This window comes from Asparagus officinalis, chromosome 4 (genome assembly GCF_001876935.1).
Source record: "Asparagus officinalis chromosome 4, Aspof.V1, whole genome shotgun sequence".
NCBI classification, from domain to species: Eukaryota; Viridiplantae; Streptophyta; class Magnoliopsida; order Asparagales; family Asparagaceae; genus Asparagus; species Asparagus officinalis.
Window position 1 is genome coordinate 105,819,838 of NC_033797.1, and position 25,570 is coordinate 105,845,407.

Here is a 25,570-nt window from a genome sequence, read left to right on the forward strand (position 1 = left end):
AACTCAGCTGCCATAAGAATCACATTTTCAGGAACTTCTCTATTGCCCATCATCCCCTTTAGTTCCTTCTCAGCTTCTAAAACCCTACCTAAACCCACCCAAGCCTTCAATGCGATATAACCAATGCTCGGGTGCTCTTTTCCTTCTCTCTTCTCTGCTCCTCTTAGTACTTTCACACACTTCAAAACCCCTTCAAAATCCTCAGTTTGTAATCTTTCTGCTGCTAGGAACCGAAGGCATTTGCCTTTCAGTGCTTCAAGGTCTAGGGTTAAGGTTTCGGTTTTAGATGACAAGATCCCCTTCTCACATAGATCCAAAGCTTCAGACAATAGTTTTGATGCATCCATATAGGTCTTTGAGATTCCATGTTTGCCAAACTGTAGAAACTGTTCTGCTAGGGTTTTGTAAGCTGATGGAGATCCAAAAATCAAGTTTTTGGAACGATTTAGAAGCATTACGGCGAGATTTCGATCGGACATCTCCCATGCTGTCCTGGATCTAGCAAGATTGAGATCGAGAAGCAGTTTCTTCTCCTCCTCGTCTTGGATCTGATCGATCTTAACTGAGGAGACAAGATCTGCGGCCTTCTCGAAGCAAGTAGAGGCGAGATCGAAGCTGTTGAGATCGTGCCAAATGAGACCTGCCTTACAGAAGAAAGACGCCGACTTAAGCTCTGGTTTGGGGATTCTGGTGGGGTTTCCCGCCAAAATGAGTAGATCCGCTGCTATTTGGCGGAGATCGGCGAGACTTCGATCTTGATCACAATTCTCATCTCGATCCTGACGATGGCTAGGGTTTTGGTGGAGTGCATTGGATAGATCGACACAGGCGTTCCAGAGACGGTAGCTGAGCTTCCAGATCTGGAGCTTGGTGGAATCGGAAAAGGGTTGGGAGGAGGAGAGAAGTGAGAGGGTAGTTCGAAGACCTAGGGTTAGGGTTTGCGGTAGAGGTTCCGACGACGGAGAGAGGGATTCGAGGGATTTGATAGAGGACTCAAGGTCTGAGAGTAGATGAACGTGGTGATTGGACTGTGGGCTGGAGGCGGCTCTGGCGGCCGAGGAGGTTGTTGGTCGGAGGTCCGGCGAGATCTCGGCGATTCGCATTTGGGAGCTTATTTGATTTTGGCGGGAATTAGGGGACGATTTTTGGTTTGGGGGGTAAAGGATACAGTGTCTAAATTGGTTCACTGGTGTAAAACTTTATATCTGCGCCAAGTGTAATCTTTGCAGGCTGCGCTGCAATAGTGCTGACATTTGCAATACTCTCACGCTACGTTTGGGAACTTTGCTTTAGATTTAGGAACTTTAATTTAAAATCAAGGGATTTTAAATTTAGGATTTAAAATCTATGATTTAAAAAATCTTTTGTTTGGATATCTTTATTAAATGAAATGATTTGAAATCTTTGATTTCAAAATCTAGTATTTGGGTGCTTTATTATACATGAATTTGAATTTAAAATTGATGAAAATTTATTCTCTTAACCCATCTTGTTTACATCAATTTGAATTTAAAATTGATGAAAATTTATTCTCTTAACCCATCTTGTTTACATCAAATGCAATGGAGATGTGTAAAATAGTAACCAAAAAACACAAATTTAGGTAAGTTGATAACTAAACTCATCTCTGATACTTTACGAGGCCCCAGCAAACAGATAAAACACTTCATATAATAAGTATCTTTTAATTTTTTCGTTAACGTACTTGGACATCACTTTGATATACTCTCCACTAGTATCTTTCACAAAGACATCCAATAAAAGAGCAAATGTACCAAACCACAAAACATCATATGCCAATATATTGGAGTACACTATAAGCCACAATCATTCACCATAGAAGCAAACACCACAACAAGTGACAATGAGAAACAAAAAAGGTGACACCAAAGCACAAGCACTCTCAGCACAATATCACGCTTGATCTGCGAAAAAAAACCATAACGTTAACATTAGAAAAGCCTGAGACTGCTTATGAGAAAAACACACTGGATATAAAATGCTCTCAGAACATATATGACACCTTCTGTTGCAATAGATCACCATAACACACAGACCAACTAAGTAGAAAAACAAATAATATTGAGAAGGTAAAGGTGGCATTCACAATTAATGCAGTTCAATTGAATGACAAGTAGAAAAACAAATAATATTGAGAAGGTAAAGGTGGCATTCACAATTAATGCAGTTCAATTGAATGACATGCATGTATATATAAGTTGACATGGTGTAGAAATTTGCTAATCAAGTTGTGAGAAGTACAAAACTGAGGAAAACTCTCTAAACTTATCTTAATTTGCTAATCAAGTTGTGAGAATTTTGCTAATCATGTATATTTTCTTAACATATCTTAGAAGCCACTGCTGCTATTACTCAAACTGAGGAAAACAACGCACAACGAAAACTCATATGAAGTAGGAAAATTAAAAGACACCGTGAGTCTTGGCTTTACCTCAATAATTGCTCCCTTGCCGGCCGATTCAACAAAATTTGATTTTTCACATTAAAAAACAATCAATCAAGTACTAAAAATGATGCATAGGATAAGAACTCACAGCAAATCCCCTGCCAAGAGGCGTCTCAAGAAAATCACTCAGCTCCTTCCTATACTGCAAAACACCAATAAATAGAAGAGATAAGCGAAAAAAAGAATAAAAAAGGAAAAAATAGTACACAAAACCCTAATGCATTCATAAGAAATCATCAAAAAATTAGAAATATTCAGTTAAAAATATTGTGAAGAATAACATTGAGATGAAGAAAAGTAGTCCGACCTGAAAACTAGAAACTACTCCTTAAGAATAAAGAGAATAAAATCTCTTTTTTCATCATCAGGAAGTGACTTCAACAAATAAAACTTTTCCGGGTTGCTATCCATTATCTTCTCAAATGCATTGAACACTTGAATGCGACTTAAGTTGGGTATTTTTTAGACCACTTGATGAATCTCCTCTGCGGTTGGTGGTTTTCTTACTACTTCCTTCTTTCTCTCATTAAAATACTCACTCACAGAAGCTGCCATCAGTGCAAGTGAATCAACTGTTTTATCCTCATTCTTTTGTTTCTTTGAGCTTATCTCACCACTAGTTGATGCTCTAGGAAGATGTTTCCTTGAAGAGCTTCCACCTTCATTTGTTTCGGATTGTGCCTTAGATTCCTCATGTTGCATTGCATTAGCAGCCTCTTCAAAGGTTTCTGCACCTTCACCATTGGCTCTATCTTTTGCACATAACACCATAATGTCATCCCAACTTTCAATCAAACGATTCTGGTAGCCTTTTGCATCTAGATTAGCCTACAATATAAAAATATTCACAAATATTTTTAGATATATGCAATAAACTAATAATTCAAATTAATAAGTATAAAGTGCGATATTAGCGAAACATAGTCGCTCCATACTTTTTGCTCACTAGCGGGTATAATCACCATTTTCTTCTCATCATCTCACCACGTCAAACCACTTTTATTTTTAATGTCATAGATAACATTATAATGTGTTTTCCAAATTTTGAGTCGATTCTTCACGATATCTTTGTTCAAGTTGCTATTAAATGATTTTAGTGCATCAACCGCAACTTGATACACTTGAGGCTTCCAAGTACCATCGACTTTTAATCCTTGGTTCATTTGATCGTACAACACATTGGCTAAAGCTGAGTCCATATCACGATTCCACACAACATATGATCTCGACTTAGATGCAATTTGTTTCCCTTTCTTTGTCATCCTAATACATACCAAAGTGAATGATACAAAATTAGTAATAAAGCACAAAGGTTGATTAATAATGAACCTTTGACATTGTAGAATGAAGGCACGAGGAAAAGGTGATGGCTATAAGTGTAAATAGCTACTGCAAAGTCTGCAAGCAATGAACAAAACAATGTTACTCCAATATTCAAAGATCTTAAAACTTATCAAAGACATAAAATTATTCATAACTGCTGACCAACTTTAGCATCAAATCTTATGGATGCTAGCCCCCTCTCAAAGTCGGTATTCATCCCACATTTGCATAGCTAAATCATCTCTAAAGTTACTCCATTCATTTGTAACTCTCACAGTGGTGATACGCTCCTCATCTACATTCTTAATTTCTAAAACAGGATCATCTTCTAATTCTCGATCCACATCATTCAACAAGTCGTCTTCATTCATCTCTTCACGTAAAAAATTGTGAAGAATACAACATGCATTAATGATCCTAATTTGAGTCTTAACACTATAAAAGCTAGCTGTCTGTAATATAGCCCATCGCTTTTTTAGCAATCCGAATGCCTTCTCAATTGTGTTTCTAGCAGAGGAATGACGTTGGTTAAATAACTCCTTGTAGTTTCTTGGACCATTTTCTCTCCAAGACTTTATATGATAGCGAGTCCCTCTATAAGGTGCCAAAAACCCCGGCCCATTTGTATACCCAGCATCCACAAGAAAGTATTTATCTATAAAATCAAAATCTTCAGTCATAACAATGTAAAAACTAGGAAGCAATACATATATAAAAATTAAAAAATTATATTCCTACTTGAGGGAGGTTTCAAGCCATTGGGTCGACACAAAGCATCACGCAAAATACGAGAATCTGATGTTAAACCCTCCCAACTAGGTAGCACATATGAAAATCTCAAATTGGCATTACAAACACCTAGTACATTTGTATTGGTCTCTCCTTTTCTATTTCAATATCTACTTTGATCTTCCAAGGGAATAGTTAATTGGATATGAGTCCCTGATGCGGCATAAACATATACCAAAAAGTTGCAAGTGCACAACTAATCAAGTTATAGTATAAAGAGTTATCGATCCCACGAGGAAAGTGTTTTGTAGGAGGAAATATAAAATCGGTTCTTATGTTGTGTGCGTGACAAATAGGAGTGATGAGTGAATGTGATTGTGGAGAGATAATGACAGTGAAAGTGATAGTGTAAATCAATGTTTTTGAGAATGGATGTGAGTAAAAAATAAATGTGATCAACAAGGCAAGAAGGAAGAATGAATAAAATCGAGAAACAAATAAAAAAAATTAAGAATGTAAAGATAGCGGATTCAATTAAAGATATGGATAATCTAGAATTGAATCCACTTCTTAGAAAAAGGTGATTCCCTAGAGGGTTCTAGCCTAAAGGCGAATCAAAGAAAGTGAAAATCCAAAAAAAAAGAAAAACTAAACCCAAGAGGGTTCTAGCCTCAAGGTGAATAGTGCAAGAAATTAAAATCTAACTATAATATAAATTGCAAAATCTAAACTACAAGATAAATTGTAAGAATTAAATACAAGAAAATAAATCTACTCTATTAGCATGAAATAAATCTAATCTATGAGCATGAAATAAATCTAAGGCAAGAGGGTTCTAGTCTCTTGGCTATAGCATGAAATAAATCTAATCTATGAGCATGAAATAAATCTAAGGCAAGAGGGTTCTAGTCTCTTGGCTATTTAAACAAGAAAATAAAATCTAATTACAAGTATGAAAATAAATCTAAACTAATAAGCAATAAAAGAGGAATAAGAAAAACAAACCTTCAAATTAATCTCCATCTTCATCTTCATCTTCATCATCTAACAAAGAGAAGAAGAGAAAAATTTAAAGTGGTGAAAAAATTATTTTATTAATTGTAACAAAAAGTTATAAATTTGGAAGGCCTTCTCAATTAAGAGTAGCCCTCATCTTCAAAAGGAGTTACAAAAATTTTCACCCCTTTAACCCCTCACTCTCTACCCCTATTTACAGTAAACATAAGTGAATGAGAGCCATTGGATCAAAATCTTATCCAAAAAATCATAAATTTCAGTCTTAGATTCGTAACAGAATGACTATGGCATCGATACCAGCATCGATAAGGGTATCGATGCTGGCATCAATGCCCAGTGCGCTGCAATTGCAATTTGCAGCTTTTTCTTCTTTTATGCTTTGGGCTTGGGTTTCTTTGGCATTTCTTCTTCTTTTGGGCTTTCATGCTTGAGTTCTTCATTTAATTAGTGGGCTTCATTGAAAGAAGAGATATTGGGCTTTTATTTTTAATTAACCTGCAATTAAAGATAAAAATAATTATTAGTGATAAATTTATTCATATAAACTAGATAATGAGAGTATAAAATTATAATAAAATATGATTATCAAATACCCCCACACCTAAACTTTTGCTAGTCCTCTAGCAAAGAAAGAAAAATGAAAGAAACCTAACTCACTTTCGCAAGAATCACGGTTGTATTTAGCGCATACAACAAGCCTTTAAACGCCTAGGTTACCCTAGTGAACGAGTTGTAGTCTCGTGAGGGTTTGCAGTGAATATACCCACAAAATTCGGTCAACTTGCCAAATTAAAGAAGTTAGTAAATAACTAACTTTACTTGATAATTGAAGCTAGTTATTACTCAAGAAAACATTTTTATATATAACTCTAAGGTAAATTTTTTAGAAAATCTTCTCATTATAGCAGTACAAAAACTAAGCCAAACTTAGAAATTTAATTTAAAAGTTTGGAAAAGAACATGCTAACTCTTTGTTTAAAATAATAGTCAAGTTGTTTGATCTAAAATATTTTCCATGACCATATATACAAATATAACTATATATAAAACATTTATTAGTATTTTTATTTTTATTTTTTTATATTATTATTATTATTTTTAACTCTTTTTTCCTTAGTGATATTTTTTCTACTTTAACGGGCTTTCTAAGCGACCATTTAACGAGTTTTGAGCCAATAGATCCCAACCCAATTGGGTTTAGGTTATTAAGTATGGAAATACTTATTGGGCTTAATTACTCGATCAGCTTAGGCTTTATAAGATAGAATTACCTTGAATTTAAGAGTTTTTTTTTCTTTTTCTTTTTTTTCTTTTTTTTTCTTTTTTTTCTTTGGTGCCCATTTTTTGCACTCTACTTTTTGCAATTTTTTTTATATGTATATGTGTATATATTCTGAAAAATATGTAAGTCAAGCCACTTTGAAGAATTATTTTTAACTCTAAGCTAAGCATGTATTCCATTATTTTATATAAAAATCTAAGTTAAGGCTTAAGTAAAGTATACTACTTTGAAAATCATTTCTTAAGAACTTTATTTAGAGTTACCATAAAAAGTGAACTTGAGTAAATATCAGATTAGAAAATTTAAAATTTATCAAATAAATCAATTATTACATAACTCTATTAATTTGGCAAGTGACGATATTTTTATAATTTTTTTTTGGAAAAGGAAAAAAATGACAAAAATGCAAAAAAAAAAATGTAAAACAAAGAGAAAAAAATAACTAATTCCCACCCTCACACCTAAATTTTACATTGTCCTCAATGCAAACTATATGATGCATAAAGTAAAGCAGATAAGAACTGAAATATTTACATTTGGTCGGCTGATAAAAATCTGTAATTACCTTTGGTCTGAGGAGGATGGAAACAAAAATTTATTCTTCTTTCTATTTTTTTCTTTCTTTTTTTTTTTTTTTTTTCTCTTCTTTTTTTTCTTTTCTTTTTTTTTATTTTTAAAAAAATTTTTTTTTTTTTTTTTTTTTTTTTTTTTTTTTTTTTTTTTTTTTTCTCTTCTTTTTTTTCTTTTCTTTTTTTTTATTTTTTTTATTTTTTTTCAACTGAATAAGAAACTCTTGATTGAGAGAAGAATAAATTCTTTTTATTATTCTAAAATAAACAAAACAAATAATGTAGAATGAAGTATTCAACACGAAGAGCTCGTATTCTACATTGAATCCTACCTTATTGTTGAAAATTCTTTCCCGGATTTTAAATAAATTCAGATTGATATAATCAATAATGTGAAATTCCAAGCATTTTAAGGTAGGTATTATTGGTGTCATGCATTTTGCATTTCTTAATGAACTTAGACTCTTGTACTGTGAAGTTTTGTTTTCTAACAACCAATTCTTCTGTAGAGTTCTAAAAATTTGGTTGTTGATTATTCTTCAAGAATCTAAGTTCATCAAGAAAGAGTTCTTTAAATTTTAATTCAAAGCAGCAAATGTTTAACACAGTTTTACTATTCTCAAGGACCTGATCTGCTTCTTCTAAAAACTCTAACTCTTCATCAAAAATTTCCTCAAAACTCAAATCAGACTCTTCTTCTTCTTCTTCTTCTTCTTCTGATCTTTCCTGAATGTAATTTATTTTTAGAGGCTGATTATTTGGTTGGTCTCCTAGATTAAAAATGTTAAGATCAGCAGTCAAATTCCCAATGGACAGCTTTATTTAACCAGTTCTACAGTTGATGAGAGCATTAGAAGTGGCTAAGAAAGGTCATCCTAAGATGACAGGTGTCTGTCCTTTGGGATTGGAAACAGGCTGTGTTTCTAAGACTACAAAATCTATTGGAAAAATAAAATCTCCAACCTTAATCAGAACATCCTCTAACTCACCCATAGGGACCTTAACAGATCTATCAGCCAACTGTAAGATGTATTTGGTTGGGTTCAGTACACCTAGACCCAATTGCTGGTAGACTGAATATGGAAGCAAATTGACACTGGCCCCTAAGTCTAAAAGCGCCTTATCAATGTGAGTATTACCAATGATACATGAAATGATGGGGGAACCTGGATCTTTACGTTTTAAATGTATGGGATTTGATAGCATTTCACTGATATTGATGGCTAAAAAGATTTTCTTTGGAACATTTATTCTCCTCTTCTTAGTGCATAATTCTTTTAAAAATTTAGCATAAGATGAAATTTGTTCAATTACATCTAAGAGAGGAATATTGACCTTAACCTGCTTGAATGTTTCTAGGATCTTCTCCTCTTGAGGGGAGTGTTTCCTAAGCCTGAGTCTATCTGGAAAGGGAGCAACTGGTCTAAACCTATCAAAAGCAGGCTCAGGTTCCGGTTCAGGTTCTTGATCATCTAAGGGGGATGATTGTTGAATAGATTCATCAGAAGGAGAAGGAGAAGGAATTTGTACTAGATCAATAGTTTGACTTAGAGGAGTTCTCACTTGATTATCAACTTGTCTACCTGACCGAAGTGAATGGATTGCATTCACTTGAACTTCATAGGATGAATTGCATCCTGTGTCCTTAGGATTGACCACGGGTTGACTCGAAAATTTTCCTTTCTCTCTTTCACTCATGGCACTAGCTAGTTGACCAAGTTGGGATTCTAATCTAGCTATAGCTTGAGTGTTGGAATTGAGCATTTGTCCGGTTGATTGCATAAAGGAATTCAGAGTGCTGGATGTTTGAGTCAACATATTCGTGGTTTGAGTGGAGGCCTTAATTATGGTTTCCAAACCCTTTTCCAAGACATTAAGACATTTATCCTGATCTGGATTGTGAGGAGTCTGAATTACAGCTTGATGAAGAGGAGACTGATTTTGATACGGCAGAATGGGTTGTTGAAATTGTGGATTGAAAGGAACTGTGTTTCCCCTAGAAAATTGTTGGGTCAAAGCGGGAGTGAAGTTTTGAGTTCCGGGAGAATTTCCTTGATTCCATGCAAAGTTAGGATGATTTCTCCAACCTGGATTATAGGTTGTAGAAAATGGATCATTTGCAGAATGCTGGAATGCAGCGTTGACCTGTCCTAATGGCTGATTATTTCCTAAGAGAGGACATTCTTCTAAAATATGAGATGGTGACAAACAGTTGTGACATCCTGAGGCTGAAACTTGATTGATTTGAACCGGGGCTCTTTCCTTGATTTCTAAAGCTTGATTGATTTGAACCGGGGCTCTTTCCTTGATTTCTAAAGCTTCTAACCTACGCATGATTGTGGCCATCTTAGCTTTAGATGCAATGTTTGACTCTAAGGAAATACCACTGGATTTGGGTTGGGGAACTGATGACACTCGGTCATTACAATGTTCCCATTGCTTGGTTTCTTCAGAAAGACTCTCTAAAAACTCCCAAGCTTCATCATTATTTTTCCTCATGAAATCCCCGTGGCACATTGATTCTAAGGAAGTTTTTACAGAATAATCTAATCCCTCATAAATTATTTGGCACAATCGCTATTTTTCTAAACCGTGATGATGACATTGGATGAGAAGATCTTTAAATCGGTCAAAATACTTCTAAAAAGGTTCTCCCGAGATAATTTTAAAATTCATTATGCTGTTTCTTAGCTTCACCGTTTTATGGATAGGAAAAATTTTCTTAAGAAAAATGGTGATAAATTCCCTGTTTCTTAGCTTCACCGTTTTATGGATAGGAAAAATTTTCTTAAGAAAAATGGTGATAAATTCCTCCTAAGTAGTGATGGAATTTACGGGTAAGCTATACAACCATTTTTTTTTGCTTTGTCTTTGAGAGCAAATGGAATAAATCTGAGTTTGATCGCATCTTCTGTTAATTCTCTCATTTTAATCATAATACACACTTCCTCAAATTCCGAGATAAAAATATATGTATTTTCTGTTTTATTTTCAAGGAATTTGGGAAGCATGTTTATGTAATACAGTCTAAGCTTAAAATTTATTCCATTTGTTTCGAGGAGCCTAATGCAAGAGGGGATTGCATTCCTAATGGGATAGCACATATCTTGAAGAACGGGTGGATAAGGATGCTCCATTTCTATGATTGGTTCAAAGCGAATTAATCGATGTGTATTATCCCTAATCCACAGTTGCCGAATTAATCGATGTGTATTATCCCTAATCCACAGTTGCATACACCAAAACTATTTCTTTTTATACTCTTTTTTTTATAAAAGTTAGTTTTTTTAATGATCACAGTTGCATACACCAAAACTATTTCTTTTTATACTCTTTTTTTTATAAAAGTTAGTTTTTTTAATGATAATAGAATGGAAAAAGAGGAAAAACCTAATTAAAACAAATCAAAATCAATCACTTTTTAATCACTCTAACTCTAGGGTTAAGCCTAACTCAACTAGACTAGCTCCTAACCAAAAACTCCTAAAGTGAAAAAATTAAAGTTTTACCTGGGTAGTTAGCCAGGTAAGGATAGTACTAGAGGGCGATCAGATATCAATTAAGTACCTTGTTTCTTACGGAGTGCTTTACGCAACCCCTAAACCTTGCCTTAGACACCAACTAATCTAAGAAAACTTAAACCGGATCACTTAAGGATTCTTTGTTCCTTATTGAGCTCGAATCCTTAGGGCCAACGTCTAATGAGTTTTTATTAGGCTTGGATGGTGTAGTGAGGAATTAGTGATTTTTAGGCTAAGGAAAGGGTGATGGAATCCCTCACTTTATCTTGATTATGGGGTTTTTCCCTTAAAAATATTTTTAAGTGTGTGCCAAATCAAGATGCTCAAATCACTTGGTGAATTCCTACTAATAATATAAAATGCAACCGTATGAATTAAAAGCAACTAAAAAGGATGGAATAAAAATCTTTTTTTAATTAGGGTTAACAATCAAACAAATGAGAAGGGGGAAATTATTTGAATTTATTATCTTGTTAGTAAATGTCAAAGTGGAAGATGGATTTTATTATGGTCAACAAAAAATAAAATCTTTTTTTTTAAATCCTAACTGTCTCTAATTGTGAAGCTAATTAAAAAGGGTAGAATTGAAAACGCTAGAAAGAAAACTTACCCAAAAGCAAATCTTCAAATCCTAGTTATCCAATCCGCGATCTTCAAGATCCAAGCGTTTTCTTCACAATAAACACACAAGTTAAAGAACCAAAATAATTAAAACATACTTAAGCACCCTCCCCGGCAACGGCGTCAAAAACTTGATGCGGCATAAATATATACCAAAAAGTTGCAAGTGCACAACTAATCAAGTTATAGTATAAAGAGTTATCGATCCCACGAGGAAGGTGTTTTGTAGGAGAAAATATAAAATTAGTTCTTATGTTGTGTGCGTGACAAATAGGAGTGATGAGTGTATGTGATTGTGGAGAGATAATAAGAGTGAAAGTGATAGTGTGTAAATCAATGTTTTTGAGAGTGGATGTGAGTAAAAAATAAATGTGATCAACAAGGCAAGAAGGAAGAATGAATAAAATCGAGAAACAAATAAAAAAAAATCAAGAATGTAAAGATAGCGAATTCAATTAAAGATATGGGTAATCTAGAATTGAATCCACTTCTTAGAAAAAGGTGATTCCCTAGAGGGTTCTAGCCTAAAGGCGAATCAAAGAAAGTGAAAATAAACAAAAAGAAAAACTAAACCCAAGAGGGTTCTAGCCTCAAGGTAAATAGTACAAGAACTTAAAATCTAACTATAAAATAAATTGTAAAATCTAAACTACAAGATAAATTGCAAGAATTAAATACAAAAAAATAAATCTACTCTATTATCATGAAATAAATCTATTCTATGAGCATGAAATAAATCTAAGGCAAGAGGGTTCTAGTCTCTTGGCTATTTAAACAAGAAAATAAAATCTAATTACAAGCATGAAAATAAATCTAAACTAATAAGCAATAAAAGAGGAACAAGAAAAACAAACCATCAAATTAATCTTCATCTTTATCTTCATCTTCATCATCTAACAAAGAGAAGAAGAAAAAAATTTGAAGTGGTGAAAACATTATTTTATTAATTGTAACAAAAAGTTACAAATTTAGAAGGCCTTCTCAATTAAGAGTAGCCCTCCTCTATTAATTGTAACAAAAAGTTACAAATTTAGAAGGCCTTCTCAATTAAGAGTAGCCCTCCTCTCCAAAAGAAGTTACAAAAATTTTAAGTTACAAATTTAGAAGGCCTTCTCAATTAAGAGTAGCCCTCCTCTCCAAAAGAAGTTACAAAAATTTTCACCCCTCTAACCCCTCACTATCTACCCCTATTTATAGTAAACATCAGTGAATAAGAGCCATTGGATCAAAATCTTATCCAAAAACCATAAATTTCAGCCTTAGATTCGTAACAGAATGACTATGGCATCGATACCAGCATCATAAGGGTATCAATGATGACATCAATGCGGGCATCGATGCCGGCATCGATGCCCAGTGCGCTACAATTGCAATCTGCAGATTTTTCTTCTTTTATGCTTTGAGCTTGGGCTTCTTTGGCATTTCTTCTTCTTTTAGGCTTTCATGCTTGAGTTCTTCATTTAATTAGTGGGCTTCATTGAGAGAAGAGATATTGGGCTTTTATTTTTGATTAACATGCAATTAAAGATAAAAATAATTATTAGTGATAAATTTATTCATATAAACTAGATAATGAGGGTATAAAATTGTAATAAAATATGATTATCAGTCCCATCAAGTGCCCCGATAGCATCCTAAAATTGCACAACCTTACAATTAGTTCTATTAAACAAAAGTATTAAACATGAAAACCTTAATAAAAGAAGCCATAGTTACCTCAAACCATTTCCACTTCTCCATGTCTCTCTCATTAGGATTTGTATATTCTTGTCTAATATAGAGACTTCCTATCTTCATGACTGCTTGAAGTACTTTGTGGAACTGCCTTCTATTGGTATAGCCATCTCAAGCCGGGGAGTGTCAACAGCTAGGACGATATGGAAATCACGTTCCTTAACAACTTTTTCGATGATGACATTGAAGTATCAATCGGAGCCCTTTTGGACGAGAAACAAACGGATGGGGAGTCAGTTAACAGCTTTGTCAAACGCTTTCTCAACAAGGCAATAAATTGTAGGGATCCTATCACAGAGGAATTCGTACTCCAGACGTGTCTCAATAATCTTTCCATCAATATCCTGGAAGTTCTGGGGATCGTGCCTTCCACCACCTAGAAGAAATTTAAATTGCATGGTGGACAGGCCGAACGTTTTCTCAAAAGGAAGAAAGCAGAGAGAGGCCAACCGACGACCAAGGCCCCTACAACTGATGTCAACATTCATCAACAGTAACCTGCAGGCAATAAATAACTCCTAATCCAAGGTTCTAGGAGGAGTACTCTTTCGAAGATGATGAAGTTCCAGCCATCTTCAAGTACCTCCTCGCCAACGATAAAATCAAGCCACCACCGATCATAAATCAGGAGGAAACAAACAAGACCTTGGATCCAAAGTATTGTGCATACCACAGAAAGGTACATCACCCCACCAAGAATTGTATTATGCTAAAAAACAACATTCAAACCTTGGTTGATGCTGGCATCATAACGCCAAAGTAAGCTAAGTGAGAACGGTTTCCTCTGATAGGTATATGAGGTTAAAATGATCCCGTCCTCTGATAGGTATATGAGGTTAAACTACTTTCATCCTCTGATAGGTATATAAGGTTAAACTGCTCCCATCCTCTGATAGGTATATGAGTTTAAACTGCTCCCATCCTCCGATAGGTATATGAGGTTAAACTGCTTCCCCCACCTCTAATGGGTATAAGAGGATAATCTATTTCCCTTATTTTCAACGGGAAGTTCCTGGAGAATATTACTCGTAATATTCTTAAGGATAACCCGAGACCAGCTGACCATTCAAGGTGAAAATCGGTCATCAAAATAATTCATTTTTAATCATGATAAAAAATAATTAAGAACCTCCTACTGTGGCTATTTAATCATTTCCAAGATGATTAAAAACCCTCCCACTGTGACTTTTAGAGCATTGTTTCGTTGAGATGAGATTCAATGACTTAATCCAGTCAATCTTTCCTCACGAAACCCCCACAGTTAAATTGTGGAGTGCTTAATGGCTCATGATCCTCCATAATAAAATCCCTTACTGATCAAATCAAATAACGGTGGGTCCACCAAAATTCTTCGTGTTTGAATCCACCCGAACTCCCACTGTGTCCAAGCCTTTAACACTCCTACTGTTGGGGTCTAACATGACACCCCCATCTTTGTGGTAAGTCCTTGTTATTTGACACCGAAAACCCCCATTGAGTGATTTGTATAAGTCAACATTCCCACCATTATTTGTATCTTCACTCCTATTGTTTCTTGGTCAAACCTTCCTATAGCTAGGACCAGAGCCAAAATCTCCTCTCGATTTTTTCAATGAACAAGAGGCCCCCACTTTCAAATCTGAATTTCCTTTTCGATAAACGAAAGGCCTCCATCCAAGTTGAACGATCAAATCTATAAAAGTTAGGGTCGTCTCAAGCTCCCACTTGGTCAAACATTTCTACAATTAGGACCAAAATTGGACTTTCATCTTGATAAATAAGAAATTCATCTTTAGATTAGGTGACCAATCCTATAAAAGTTAGGGTTATCCAGATCTTTTTGATTCTCGGAGTAGAGATCACACTCTTAGTTTCACCTTCCAAGATTCTTGAAGTAGAGATCCCACTTTTAGTTTCTTTTGGATCATGGAGATAGAATATAAAATTCTTTCTCTCCAACTTTGGGAGATAGAATATAAAATTCTCCCTCTCCCGTATTGAGTTCGTCTTTACCCAAAAAAAAGATCTGGGGATAGAATATAAAATTCTTCCTCTCCAGCATCGGGTTCGTTTTTACCCCAAGAGAAGACACAATCTCTCAACATCACAAATCCATGCCTCTCCTGCATGGGGAACTTTATCTTGACTCCTAAGCAGAGATAAGTCTATGCCTAACACACATTGTCAGTTAGTCTTTTATTGTGAAAAAGACACCAGGATCCAAGCCCGGGGAACTTTATCTCAATCCCTAATTCTAGATAAGTCGGCATCTAACACAAGCCGCCAAGTGGTCCGTTCCCGCAAAAATGACCAAGTCTACGTATTCAACATCGTAGCACCGAAATCCATGTCTTTTAAGCATGTGGGATGTTATCTTGATCCCTAGATATAGATAAGTCTGCATCTAACACATGCTGCCGGGTAGCGTATTCTCGTAAGATGGTAAAGGCCACGTATTTGATATCGTGGTAGGTCATTATTAATAACGCCAAAATTCATGCCTTACACGCATGGGAAATTGTATCCTGAATCCTAAGTAGAGATAAGTATGCGCCTAACACGCATTGTCGGTTAGTCTTTCACCGTAAAAAGGATAAAAGCTCACGTATTCAACATCGTGGCAGGTCGTTATTAATAACGTCGAAATCCATGCTTTACACGCATAGGGAATTTTATCACGAATCTTAAGTAGGGATAAGTCTACACCTAACACGTGTTACTGGTTAGTCTTTCACCGTAAAAAGGATAAAAACCCACGTATTCAACATTATGGCATGCCGTTATTAATAACGCCAGAATCCATGCTTCACACGCATAGGGAACTTTATCTTAACCCCTAATCAGAGATAAGCCTATGTCTAACACGCGTTGTCAGGTGGTCCGTTCCCGCGAAAACGACCAAGTCTATGTATTCAATATCATAGTACCAAGTCTAAGAGAGTCCATTCTCTTAGCACAATGTTACATGAGAGACGAGTTTAAATAATTCACATGCTAACCCAATTCAAACGGTAATTGGTAAAGGCAAGTCAAATCCGTTGATAGCTGAGGGTTTGCCAAAAATCCTATGAGCTCATGTGAGGGATGATTAAGTCTATGTATTCAATATCATAGCACCAAGTCTAAGAATGTTTATTCTCTTAGCACAATGTTACATATGGAACAGACTTAAACAATCTGCATACTAGCCCGGTTCAAACGGTAGTTGGTAAAGGCAATTCAAACCCGTTGATGACTGAGGGTTAGCAAAAATCCTATGAGTATTATCTTTATCTATTCAAAACAGAATGGGTAATCATAATAACGTACAAAAGTTACTAACGGATCACCAGTTGATCTTGTGACTTGAACAGCCGAGCTAACCTCAACTCCAGCCAAAGCTTTGAGGATAATAACTTCAGATATTCAGCAACTTCAGAGATAGTACATGTATCAGCACCAACGGCTGGTCCTACGATCAAATCTTTCACAAAGAGTTCAACCTGGCGAGCGTCTGATGCATTCTCAGCTCGTTCTTCCCGACACTCCGATGAGTATAAGAGTATAAACTGCATCTCCATGAACCTCCAATGGGTACACAAGGTTAAACCGATTCCCAAAACTCCTAGGAGTATATGAGTATAAACCGGTCCTCCCCACTCCAATGCCTTAAGAGTCTAAACTGTGTAGACTACAATTAAAGTATAAGTATAAACTGTGTTTATGCCAGTCAACGTGTAGCTGTGAGTCAACGCTAGCCAACACGTTGCAATAAAAGTCAACATTGGTGAAAGCGTAGCCAATGGTCAATGCCAGTTAGTGTGTAGCCATAAGTCAACGTTGGTCAATACGTTATGATGGAGGTCAACGCCGGTCAACGTATTGCAACGAGGGTTAACGCCGGTCAGTGCGTTGCGATGAAAGTCAACGTTGGGCAATGCATTGCGATGAAGGACAACACCGGTCAACGCGTTGCAACGAGGGTCAACGCTAGTCAACGCATTACAATGAAAGTCAACGCTGGTCAAAGTGTAGCTATAAGTCAATGCTGGTCAACGCGTTATGATGAAAGTCAATGCCAGTCAACGTGTTATGATAAAGGTCAATGCTGATCAACACGTTATAATAAAGATCAACGTCGGTCAACGCGTTGCGATGAAGTTCAATGCCGATCAACGAGTTGTGATGAAGTTCAACGCCAGCCAATGCGTAGTCAACGCGTCTTCAAATCTCACCAAAACAAGGCTCAGATCAACTCCGATATAAAGGATAATCCCAGGGAGTTCAATCATATTTCAAATATGAATCCCTGATGAAGATAGTCCGTTCAACGTCAAATCAACGATACGAGCTATGATCAGAAATCAATACGCCAGTTTCAATTCGAGACTTCGACAACAGTCAGAAGATAAACACAGTACTGAAAGAATTTTAGCTATTCGATAAAATATTAAATAAACTAAAAATCGAAAAAGTCAAGAACTGAAGCCAATTGCAGGTCCTTTTACACCGACTGAAGGTTTGGCCTGTCATATACAAAGTATTCTACGCTCTTCTATAAAAGAAACGAGACTAAAATACTTTGGAGAGGGTATCTATAGGTGTTAAAAATTACCTATAGGTTTCCGCATGTAGCTCGAGATAAAGAGAAGACGATGAACATTATTATCTAAGTCAATGAAGATTAACTGACGCCGACAAGCGTATGAAGTGAGTCGACGAAGCGTATGAATCAACGGGATGGGATAATGACAAAAAGATGATTCAATCCATGTATGATTCACCCACAGGAGATTGTAGATCTCTTCCCTGGCTTTTTAAAGCACTTCGAATCATGTCGTTTCGAAACCAGATCGAAAAGTTATGATAAAAACAGCCAAAAGGACGAAAACGACATCTCGGCCAAGGCCAAGACACATTTGTGTCTTTGGCCTCGACGAAGCGTATGAATCAACGGGATGGGATAATGACAAAAAGATGATTCAATCCATGTATGATTCACCCACAGGAGATTGTAGATCTCTTCCCTGGCTTTTTAAAGCACTTCGAATCATGTCGTTTCGAAACCAGATCGAAAAGTTATGATAAAAACAGCCAAAAGGACGAAAACGACATCTCGGCCAAGGCCAAGACACATTTGTGTCTTTGGCCGAGACAGTCTCGGCCAAGGCCGAGACAGTCTCTGTATGGTCAGGACTGTCTCGGCATAGCTAGGACTATCTCGGCATGGCCAGGACTATCCGAAGCCCAAGATTCTGTCCAGAGCCTAAGATTTTGTCCGAAGACCAAGATTCTGTCCAAAGCCCAAGATTCGATCCGGAGCCTCCCTGACTGATTTGAGGTTATATTTGAATGTAGTTAAGTGGTTACAACTAAGGATAAGATCAAATCGTTCGTTCTTATCCGAAAGTATAGCTTCTGAAGCGTATAAATATAGCCCTAGGGCCTTCATTTGCACAGATTTAAAATTCTTGAGCCTTGGTGAAGCCCTGTTGAACTAAAGAGTGATGAACACGAATTTCAGATAGAAGAAAGAGATCTTGGCAAGCTATTTAGTATAAAGAGGAAGAGTTTGATAGATTTGCAGCCCTGTCCATACTTTTTCCTTGAGATCGTACCTAGCTGCGGTTCTCAAGAAGAATGATTATCTCGCTTTGCCGAGATAGTTACTTTAGTTTCTTGTCTCATTTGCAAGGCAATAAAATTTATATTGGATCTGATCAGTCGGTGGTCCATGGATAAACCCCAGCATTGGCCAAGATTCCACACAAACAGCGGGTGATAAACGTCCGTTGTGTGTTTTCAGAAGGTTGTAATTTTTATTTTTATTTGTTGAGATCATTGTAACGATTAAAGTTATGATGAGTGCATTAATGAAAGAACCAACTTTCTACCAAAACACCAGTCTTGTGTTATAGGTTTCTAATTATTGATTTCATTTAGGTTGTTTATTCTTAGTTCGGTATTAACATTTAAATACCTATAATTTGGGACATATGGTATATACATGAGGGTTTCCTTATTTGGATTTTTTCGCATGATGTACTACATCTTGCATTGTATGTGTCTAAATATTAATTCTATTAGATATAGAGAAAATGATCTAGATAGACTATGCTTAATAGATAGAGCCTTCACTTCATCTAGCAGCCCTTCTTCCCCTAGGGACAGATGGAGGTAATCTTACTGTAGTGCTCTGACACTCTTGTTGTTATTCTTTTTGTTATTTTTGATTTCCTTTTAGGCAGCTATGAGTTTCGGAGAGTCGCAGGATGAAGTTCTTGCATAGTCACCGTTGCACATTTTAGTAGCTGAGACTCCACAATAGTTTTATGTTTTTATTCAAGCATTAGAGTTTTGTTTTCATATTGTAAAGGCAGTGTGCCTTAGTACGATTTTTAGTTGATTAATATCAAGATATTTTCTTTATTCCATATATCAGATGTATTTCAGTTGAGACATGATTTTTATTTATGAGATATCTCCTTCCATATCATGTCTATTACGTTTATTTCTTTATTTTACCTGTTTTGTACCTACCCTTCTTTTGATTCTACTAGAGGATATTACTGTGATTGGTGAAATGTGTTATTACACAGTGTGAGTGCATGGTAGGTTTGACATCTCTGGGTTCACCTTAGACTGCAGCCATGTGTGAAAATAGGGGCGTCACAATAACTTACACTAGCGGTTTTCTCACATGCTTGGTGTTCCTCACAAAATTCATGGTCATCAGTATATAAATTTTTAATATGTTCAAAACCAAGCAATTTTACATCAAGTGTAGAGAGTAATACGTACCCATAAGAAAGTGCATCAGCGACTACATTCTCCTTACCTTGCTTATACCTGATGACGTATGTGAACGTCTCAATGAACTCCACCCAACGAGCATGCCTTTTGTTTAGCTTGTGTTGGACCTTCAAGTGTTTCAAGGACTCGTGGTCGGTGTGAATCACAAATTCCTTAGTCCATAGGTAGTGCCGCCAAGTCTCTAAAGCTCGAACCAATACATACAATTCCTTATCATAAGTTGGGTAGTTTAAGGTTGTCCCATTTAGTTTCTCACTGAAGTAAGCAATTGGTCGTCCCTCCTGCATAAGAACTGCACCTATGCTAATACCTGAAGCATCACATTCAATCTGAAACGTTTTTGAAAAGTTAGGTAAAGACAATAAGGGGGCATTGGTAAGCTTTTCATTGATTAGCCGAAATCCCTTCTCTTGATCTTCTCCCCATCTAAATTGAATGTTTTTTTTATTACTTTGGTAAGTATTGCAGCTATGCTACTAAATTCTTTCACGAACCGCCGGTAAAAACTAGCAAGTCCATGAAAACTCTGAACATTACCTACACTTGTGGGATTTGGCCAATCTTGGATTGCATGTACCTTCTCTTCATCAACCATTATACCTTGTGCACTAACAACAAATCCTAGATATACAAGTTTATCGATGCAAAAAGTACATTTCTTCAAATTAATAACTTTTCTTTCCTAACCACATCTAAAACAAATTTCAAATGTACTACGTGTTCGTTCAAGTTTTTACTATAAATGAGTATATCATCAAAGTAGACAACAACAAATCTGCATATAAATGCATGCAAAACATGATTCATAAGCCACATAAAAGTGCTCGGAGTATTAGTCAAACCAAAAGGCATAACTAACCATTCACACAAACCATGTTTCGTTTTAAAGGTAGTTTTCCATTTATCTCCTTCTTTCAGTCTAATCTGATGATAACCACTCTTTAAATAAATCTTAGAAAAGATACAAGAACCATGCAGCTCATCTAACATATCATCCAAGCAAGGAATAGGATGACAATACTTTATCGTTATGTTGTTGATGGCTCGACAATCAACGCACATTCTCCACGACCCATCCTTCTTAGGTACAAGTAAGACCGGAACGACGCATGGACTCATACTCTCCCTCACGTAGCCTTTCTCTAACAAATCACTTACCTGCTGATGAAGTTCCTTTGTCTCCTCCGGATTGCTCCTATAGGCTGGTCTGTTTGGAATTGTCGCACCAGGAACAAAATCAAATTGATAATCAATCCCTCAGATTAGAGGTAATCCATGTGGTGTTTCCTCAGGAAAGAGATCCTTATACTCCTACAAAAGAGAAACAATAGAACTAGGCAAAGCAAGGTCAAGCTCGTTAGTGTTTATAAACGCCTCTTTGTACAAAAGTACAACTATCGGCTGATTTAAAAACATTGCTTACTTAACCTCACTCATTTTTGCATAGAAATTCTTTTGTATTCTCTTCGTTTCTCTCTCAGTGGTTGAAATTTGGTTTTCTTTTTCTCTCTTTTTTTCTCAGCCTCTCTTTGATTTTTGTTCTTTTTCTTTTGTTCACTCTCTCTCTTTTGATCGCTCTTTTTTTTTTTAAACTCACTTGATCCTCATATACTTGATACGGTGTTAATGGTGCAAGAGTGATTCTTTATTGATTAAGTACTAAGGAGTGTTTTTTCGTAAAGCCATCATGTTTCACACGCCTATCAAACTGCCATGGACGCCCTAGCAACAAGTGTCCCACTTGCATGGGTACTACATCACACAACACTTCATCTTCGTATTTACCGATTCGAAATGCATCTAACACCTGCACTCACCCTTGTCTCACCACTATCATTTAACCATTGCAACTTGTATGGCCTAGGGTGTTTTAACATGGGCATTCCTAATTTTTCCACCATTGTTGTGCTTGCAACATTAGTACAACTACCATCATCAATAATCACGCTACATACCTTGTCTTTTATGTAGCACCTAGTATGAAAGATGTTCTCCCGCTGCTCTTCTTAACCTCCTTTTGTTTGCAAACTCAACGCTCTCCTTGCAACCAATGTCAACGTATCAGGGGCTAAATATTCCTCATTGGAAATGTCATCCAATGGTGGCATGTTTTCATTGTCAAAATCTTCATTATCGGTCACAATTTCACCATTGTTTTGCAACACCATGATTCTTTTGTTCGAACATTAGCTTGCTATGTGACCACTGCCTTAACATTTAAAGCACTTAATGTCACGATTCCAAGTAGTGGAAGAATCAGATTTACCTTGATTCCCATGGCTGGCCGCTTTTTGTTTTTGCTCGATTTTTGGCTTTGTCGTGGATTTCTTCTCATCTTTCTGCCATGGATTTGGTTTCCAAGCGGATGTACTTGGACTTTGGCTTGTACGTGTGCTGCCCCTCCTCTTGAGTTGGTTCTCAATCTTTGTAGCTATGTGCACCTTATCATCCAACTCCACATAATATTGTAATTCCACAGCATTTTGAATTTCTTGGTTCAAACCCACCAAAAATCTTGCCTTAGTAGCCTCCTTATCCTCCTCTACATTCGCTCTAATCATGGCCACTTCCATCTCCTTATAATATTCCTCTACACTCCGGCTACCTTGCGACTTTGCAACTTATTATACAACTCGCGGTAGTAGTAACTAAGAACAAATCGATTCCTCATCACCCTTTTCATTTCCTACCACGTCTCTATGGGTGGCTCTCTATTCCTTTGCCTATTTATCACCAATTGATCCACCAAATAATTTCATAATCCAAGAATTCAATGGCTTCGCCTATTTATCACCAATTGATCCACCAAATAATTGCATAATCTAAGAATTCATTGGCTGCCAATTTAACTTCCTTAATCTTGGAATAACTATGACAGTCAAACACTAACTCCACATTTTTCTCCCACTCAAGATACGCTTCGGGATCATTCTTTTCTTAGAACGATGGGATTTTCATTTTAATACTACCCAAGTTATTGTCTTCTCGGTTCCTAGCTTCTCTAAATTGTGCACCATACCTTCTATTGCTAACAACCGACGCCCGGTCATCTTCCTCTTCAAAACCGCCTCCCTCAGACTCATCATCATCTACCCTTACTACCCTTCATGGAATCCTCTCCCTCCTATGCATATGAGGAGCATTTTAGGGCTGCTCTACATGTGCATTCTCTACCCGATCTAATCGCTCATGAATTAACTCCATCTCCGCCCTTATCATTCTCCTCATCTCCCTTGTGATCGCTTCCATTATAAGCTTTGTATCAATCTTTTGCAACACATCTTCGGAAGTACTTTCTTTAGACATATTCGCTGTAAATCAAAAGTTAGTACTAAAAATAATGTAAAATATAAGATTCTCACTACACTCCCTCATGTGTTTCACTCAAAATATGTGGCTTTGTCTTAATCACTCTAATGTTCTCACCACTCTTGCCTTTTTCACTCAATAATTCTCCTTCGGTTCTTTTGGAACTAAATAAATAGTACTCAAAATTTTCAGCAACAATTCACCAAGAACTCTACAAGTAATTTTAGGTTTTAAAGGAAAGAATATAAGGGAAACTACTGATTATATTTTCAGAAGCACAAGATATCAAAATTTCCACGAAAATTTTAGTCTTTTGGGTTGAGGTGGATTTTGGCCTTACTGGCACGAAAATGGATGAAAAACAAAAATCTCCTCAAATAATTTTTTTTGGGTTGTGGTAGCTTTTGGCTTTTTAACCTTACTGGCACGAAAATGGATGAAAAACAAAAATCTCCTCAAATAATTTTTTTTTGGGTTGAGGTAGCTTTTGGCTTTTTAACCTTACTGGCACGAAAATGGATGAAAAACAAAATCTCTCTCACGTATTTTGGTATAATTTTGGGTCTGATTGTAAGGCTCGCATGCCAAAATATTTAATTTCCTTTTCTATCTTTTCTTTTCTTAGTTTCGTGTGATCAGCCTTATTATGGCTGATTGTTTCCTTTTCTATCTTTCCTTTTATTTTGGATGTGTGATCTGCCTTAATATGGCTGATTGTTTCCTTTTTTTATTTAAGGACTTTCCTTTTCATTATTCAGCCCTTTTAATGGTGTCTAATGTATGAAAATGGTCAGATCATTTTAGAAAATTGTGAGAGTATTCTCTTGGTTCTTTGAAGAACTAAATTCGAACTTATCAGAATTTTCCAAGGCATTCACCGTCGACTTATCAAACGCATTGTCCATCACCGTTTGTGGCGTCTTTCTTCTCCAAGTTTCTTGTTTGCAATAAACAACGGGGTGAGATCATCTATACCGAGGTTCTTGTTTTGACGAAAGCAAAGGGTCAAGGTCTATCATCTGAATCTGATCGTAGAATGAACTTGGGATCCTTTTCGTTGTTGGGTCTCATCATTTTTGGCGTGGTTCACATCATTTGGTATCAGAGCCTTTGTTAGGTGCATGTAAATTCCATGGTCTTTGGTAGATGGTGGGCTAATTGGCCTAATGATATCCATTCTCCACATCTCAACAGCCATGAGATGATCGTCGGATGTAACTATTCTAGTGGTTGATGCAAGAAGTATGTATGGAATTTACATGCACGATATCGCTTGGCGTAAACCATTGTGTCTACAATTATCATCAGCCAATAATAACCTAGGTGATAGAGGTTGTCCTGGAGTTTAGGTCCAAGTTGATGAGCCCCACACATGTCATCATAGGCTTCTTTGAGTGCTTCTTGAGCTTCACTTGATGACATGGCTCTAAGCAGTACACTGATTGTTTGTTGGGAAAAAATGAAGAAGGAAATTGAGATCGAAATTGTTTTATCCTCTCTAACAAACTTAGAAAAAGAATTAGTTATAATTCTCTCAATGCAAATTTCTCTCTAACTGGCTTAGAAAAAGAAGTTACAATCTTCTTGATCGGTTTCCCGATTTATAAAAGAGAGAAAGATCAACAGAGACCATTCCCTTTGTTTAACCTGGGTTCTTCTCGGTGTCGATGGATTGCCTCCCTCGAATGCTTGCGTCCAGTTTGCTTTCCATTGACAATCCGAACACTTCACCTCACTAGAACACAGTATTTTCCTCTTGGTTGATGTTGAGTAGAACTTGTGTAGCAAGTTTGAAAATAACTCTTAATAAGTTTAAATACTCAGTACGAGTTATAACTCTATGGAAGAGTTGATTGATTTAACCAAAAATTGGTTTGTAAGCCAAGGTTGATGAAAGCTCCAAGAACAACTCTGAGGTTCTAAAGATTGCCGAGATCCTTTTTCTGCCAAGAAGCCTTGTGCCGATCTCCCAAAGTTTGATCCCGAACTCAGTTGAGTTTGCTGATATTTATAGAGGGATTTTGGTTGTAATCACCCCTCAATCTGCTCCTTAATGGGGGTTTATGGGGTGTAACCGCCCCCTTAAATCTTTCCTTAATGAGGGTTTATGGGGTGTAACCGCCCCCATTAAGTGGAAAAAATAGTTTTGAAACCATATAGGTCCTGTTTAAATTAGCCAAACATGAAATTTGCGTTCTGGAATGAACTCTGCATTCTGGATCCGGGA

The 25,570-nt window shown here is 36.3% G+C and overlaps 2 protein-coding genes across 2 annotated transcripts in view; both read right to left on the reverse strand.

Moving 5' to 3' along the window:
• The window catches only part of LOC109837931 (TPR repeat-containing protein ZIP4), a 7,424-nt gene extending 6,237 nt beyond the window's left edge, over nt 1-1,187 (reverse strand). The window contains 2 exon segments of the mRNA XM_020406316.1: nt 1-2; nt 5-1,187. The exon segment at nt 1-2 is cut by the window's left edge and continues 224 nt beyond it. Of these exon segments, the coding sequence (XP_020261905.1) occupies nt 1-2; nt 5-1,103 (1,101 nt within the window). The 5' untranslated portion in view covers nt 1,104-1,187.
• LOC109836078 (protein ALP1-like) lies at nt 2,731-4,502 on the reverse strand. The gene is made up of 2 exons (XM_020403993.1): nt 4,064-4,502; nt 2,731-2,864 (listed from the first exon to the last, which is right to left on the reverse strand). Exons 1-2 carry the CDS (start codon nt 4,468-4,470, stop codon nt 2,789-2,791), a joined length of 483 nt encoding a protein of 160 aa, XP_020259582.1. The 5' UTR covers nt 4,471-4,502; the 3' UTR covers nt 2,731-2,788.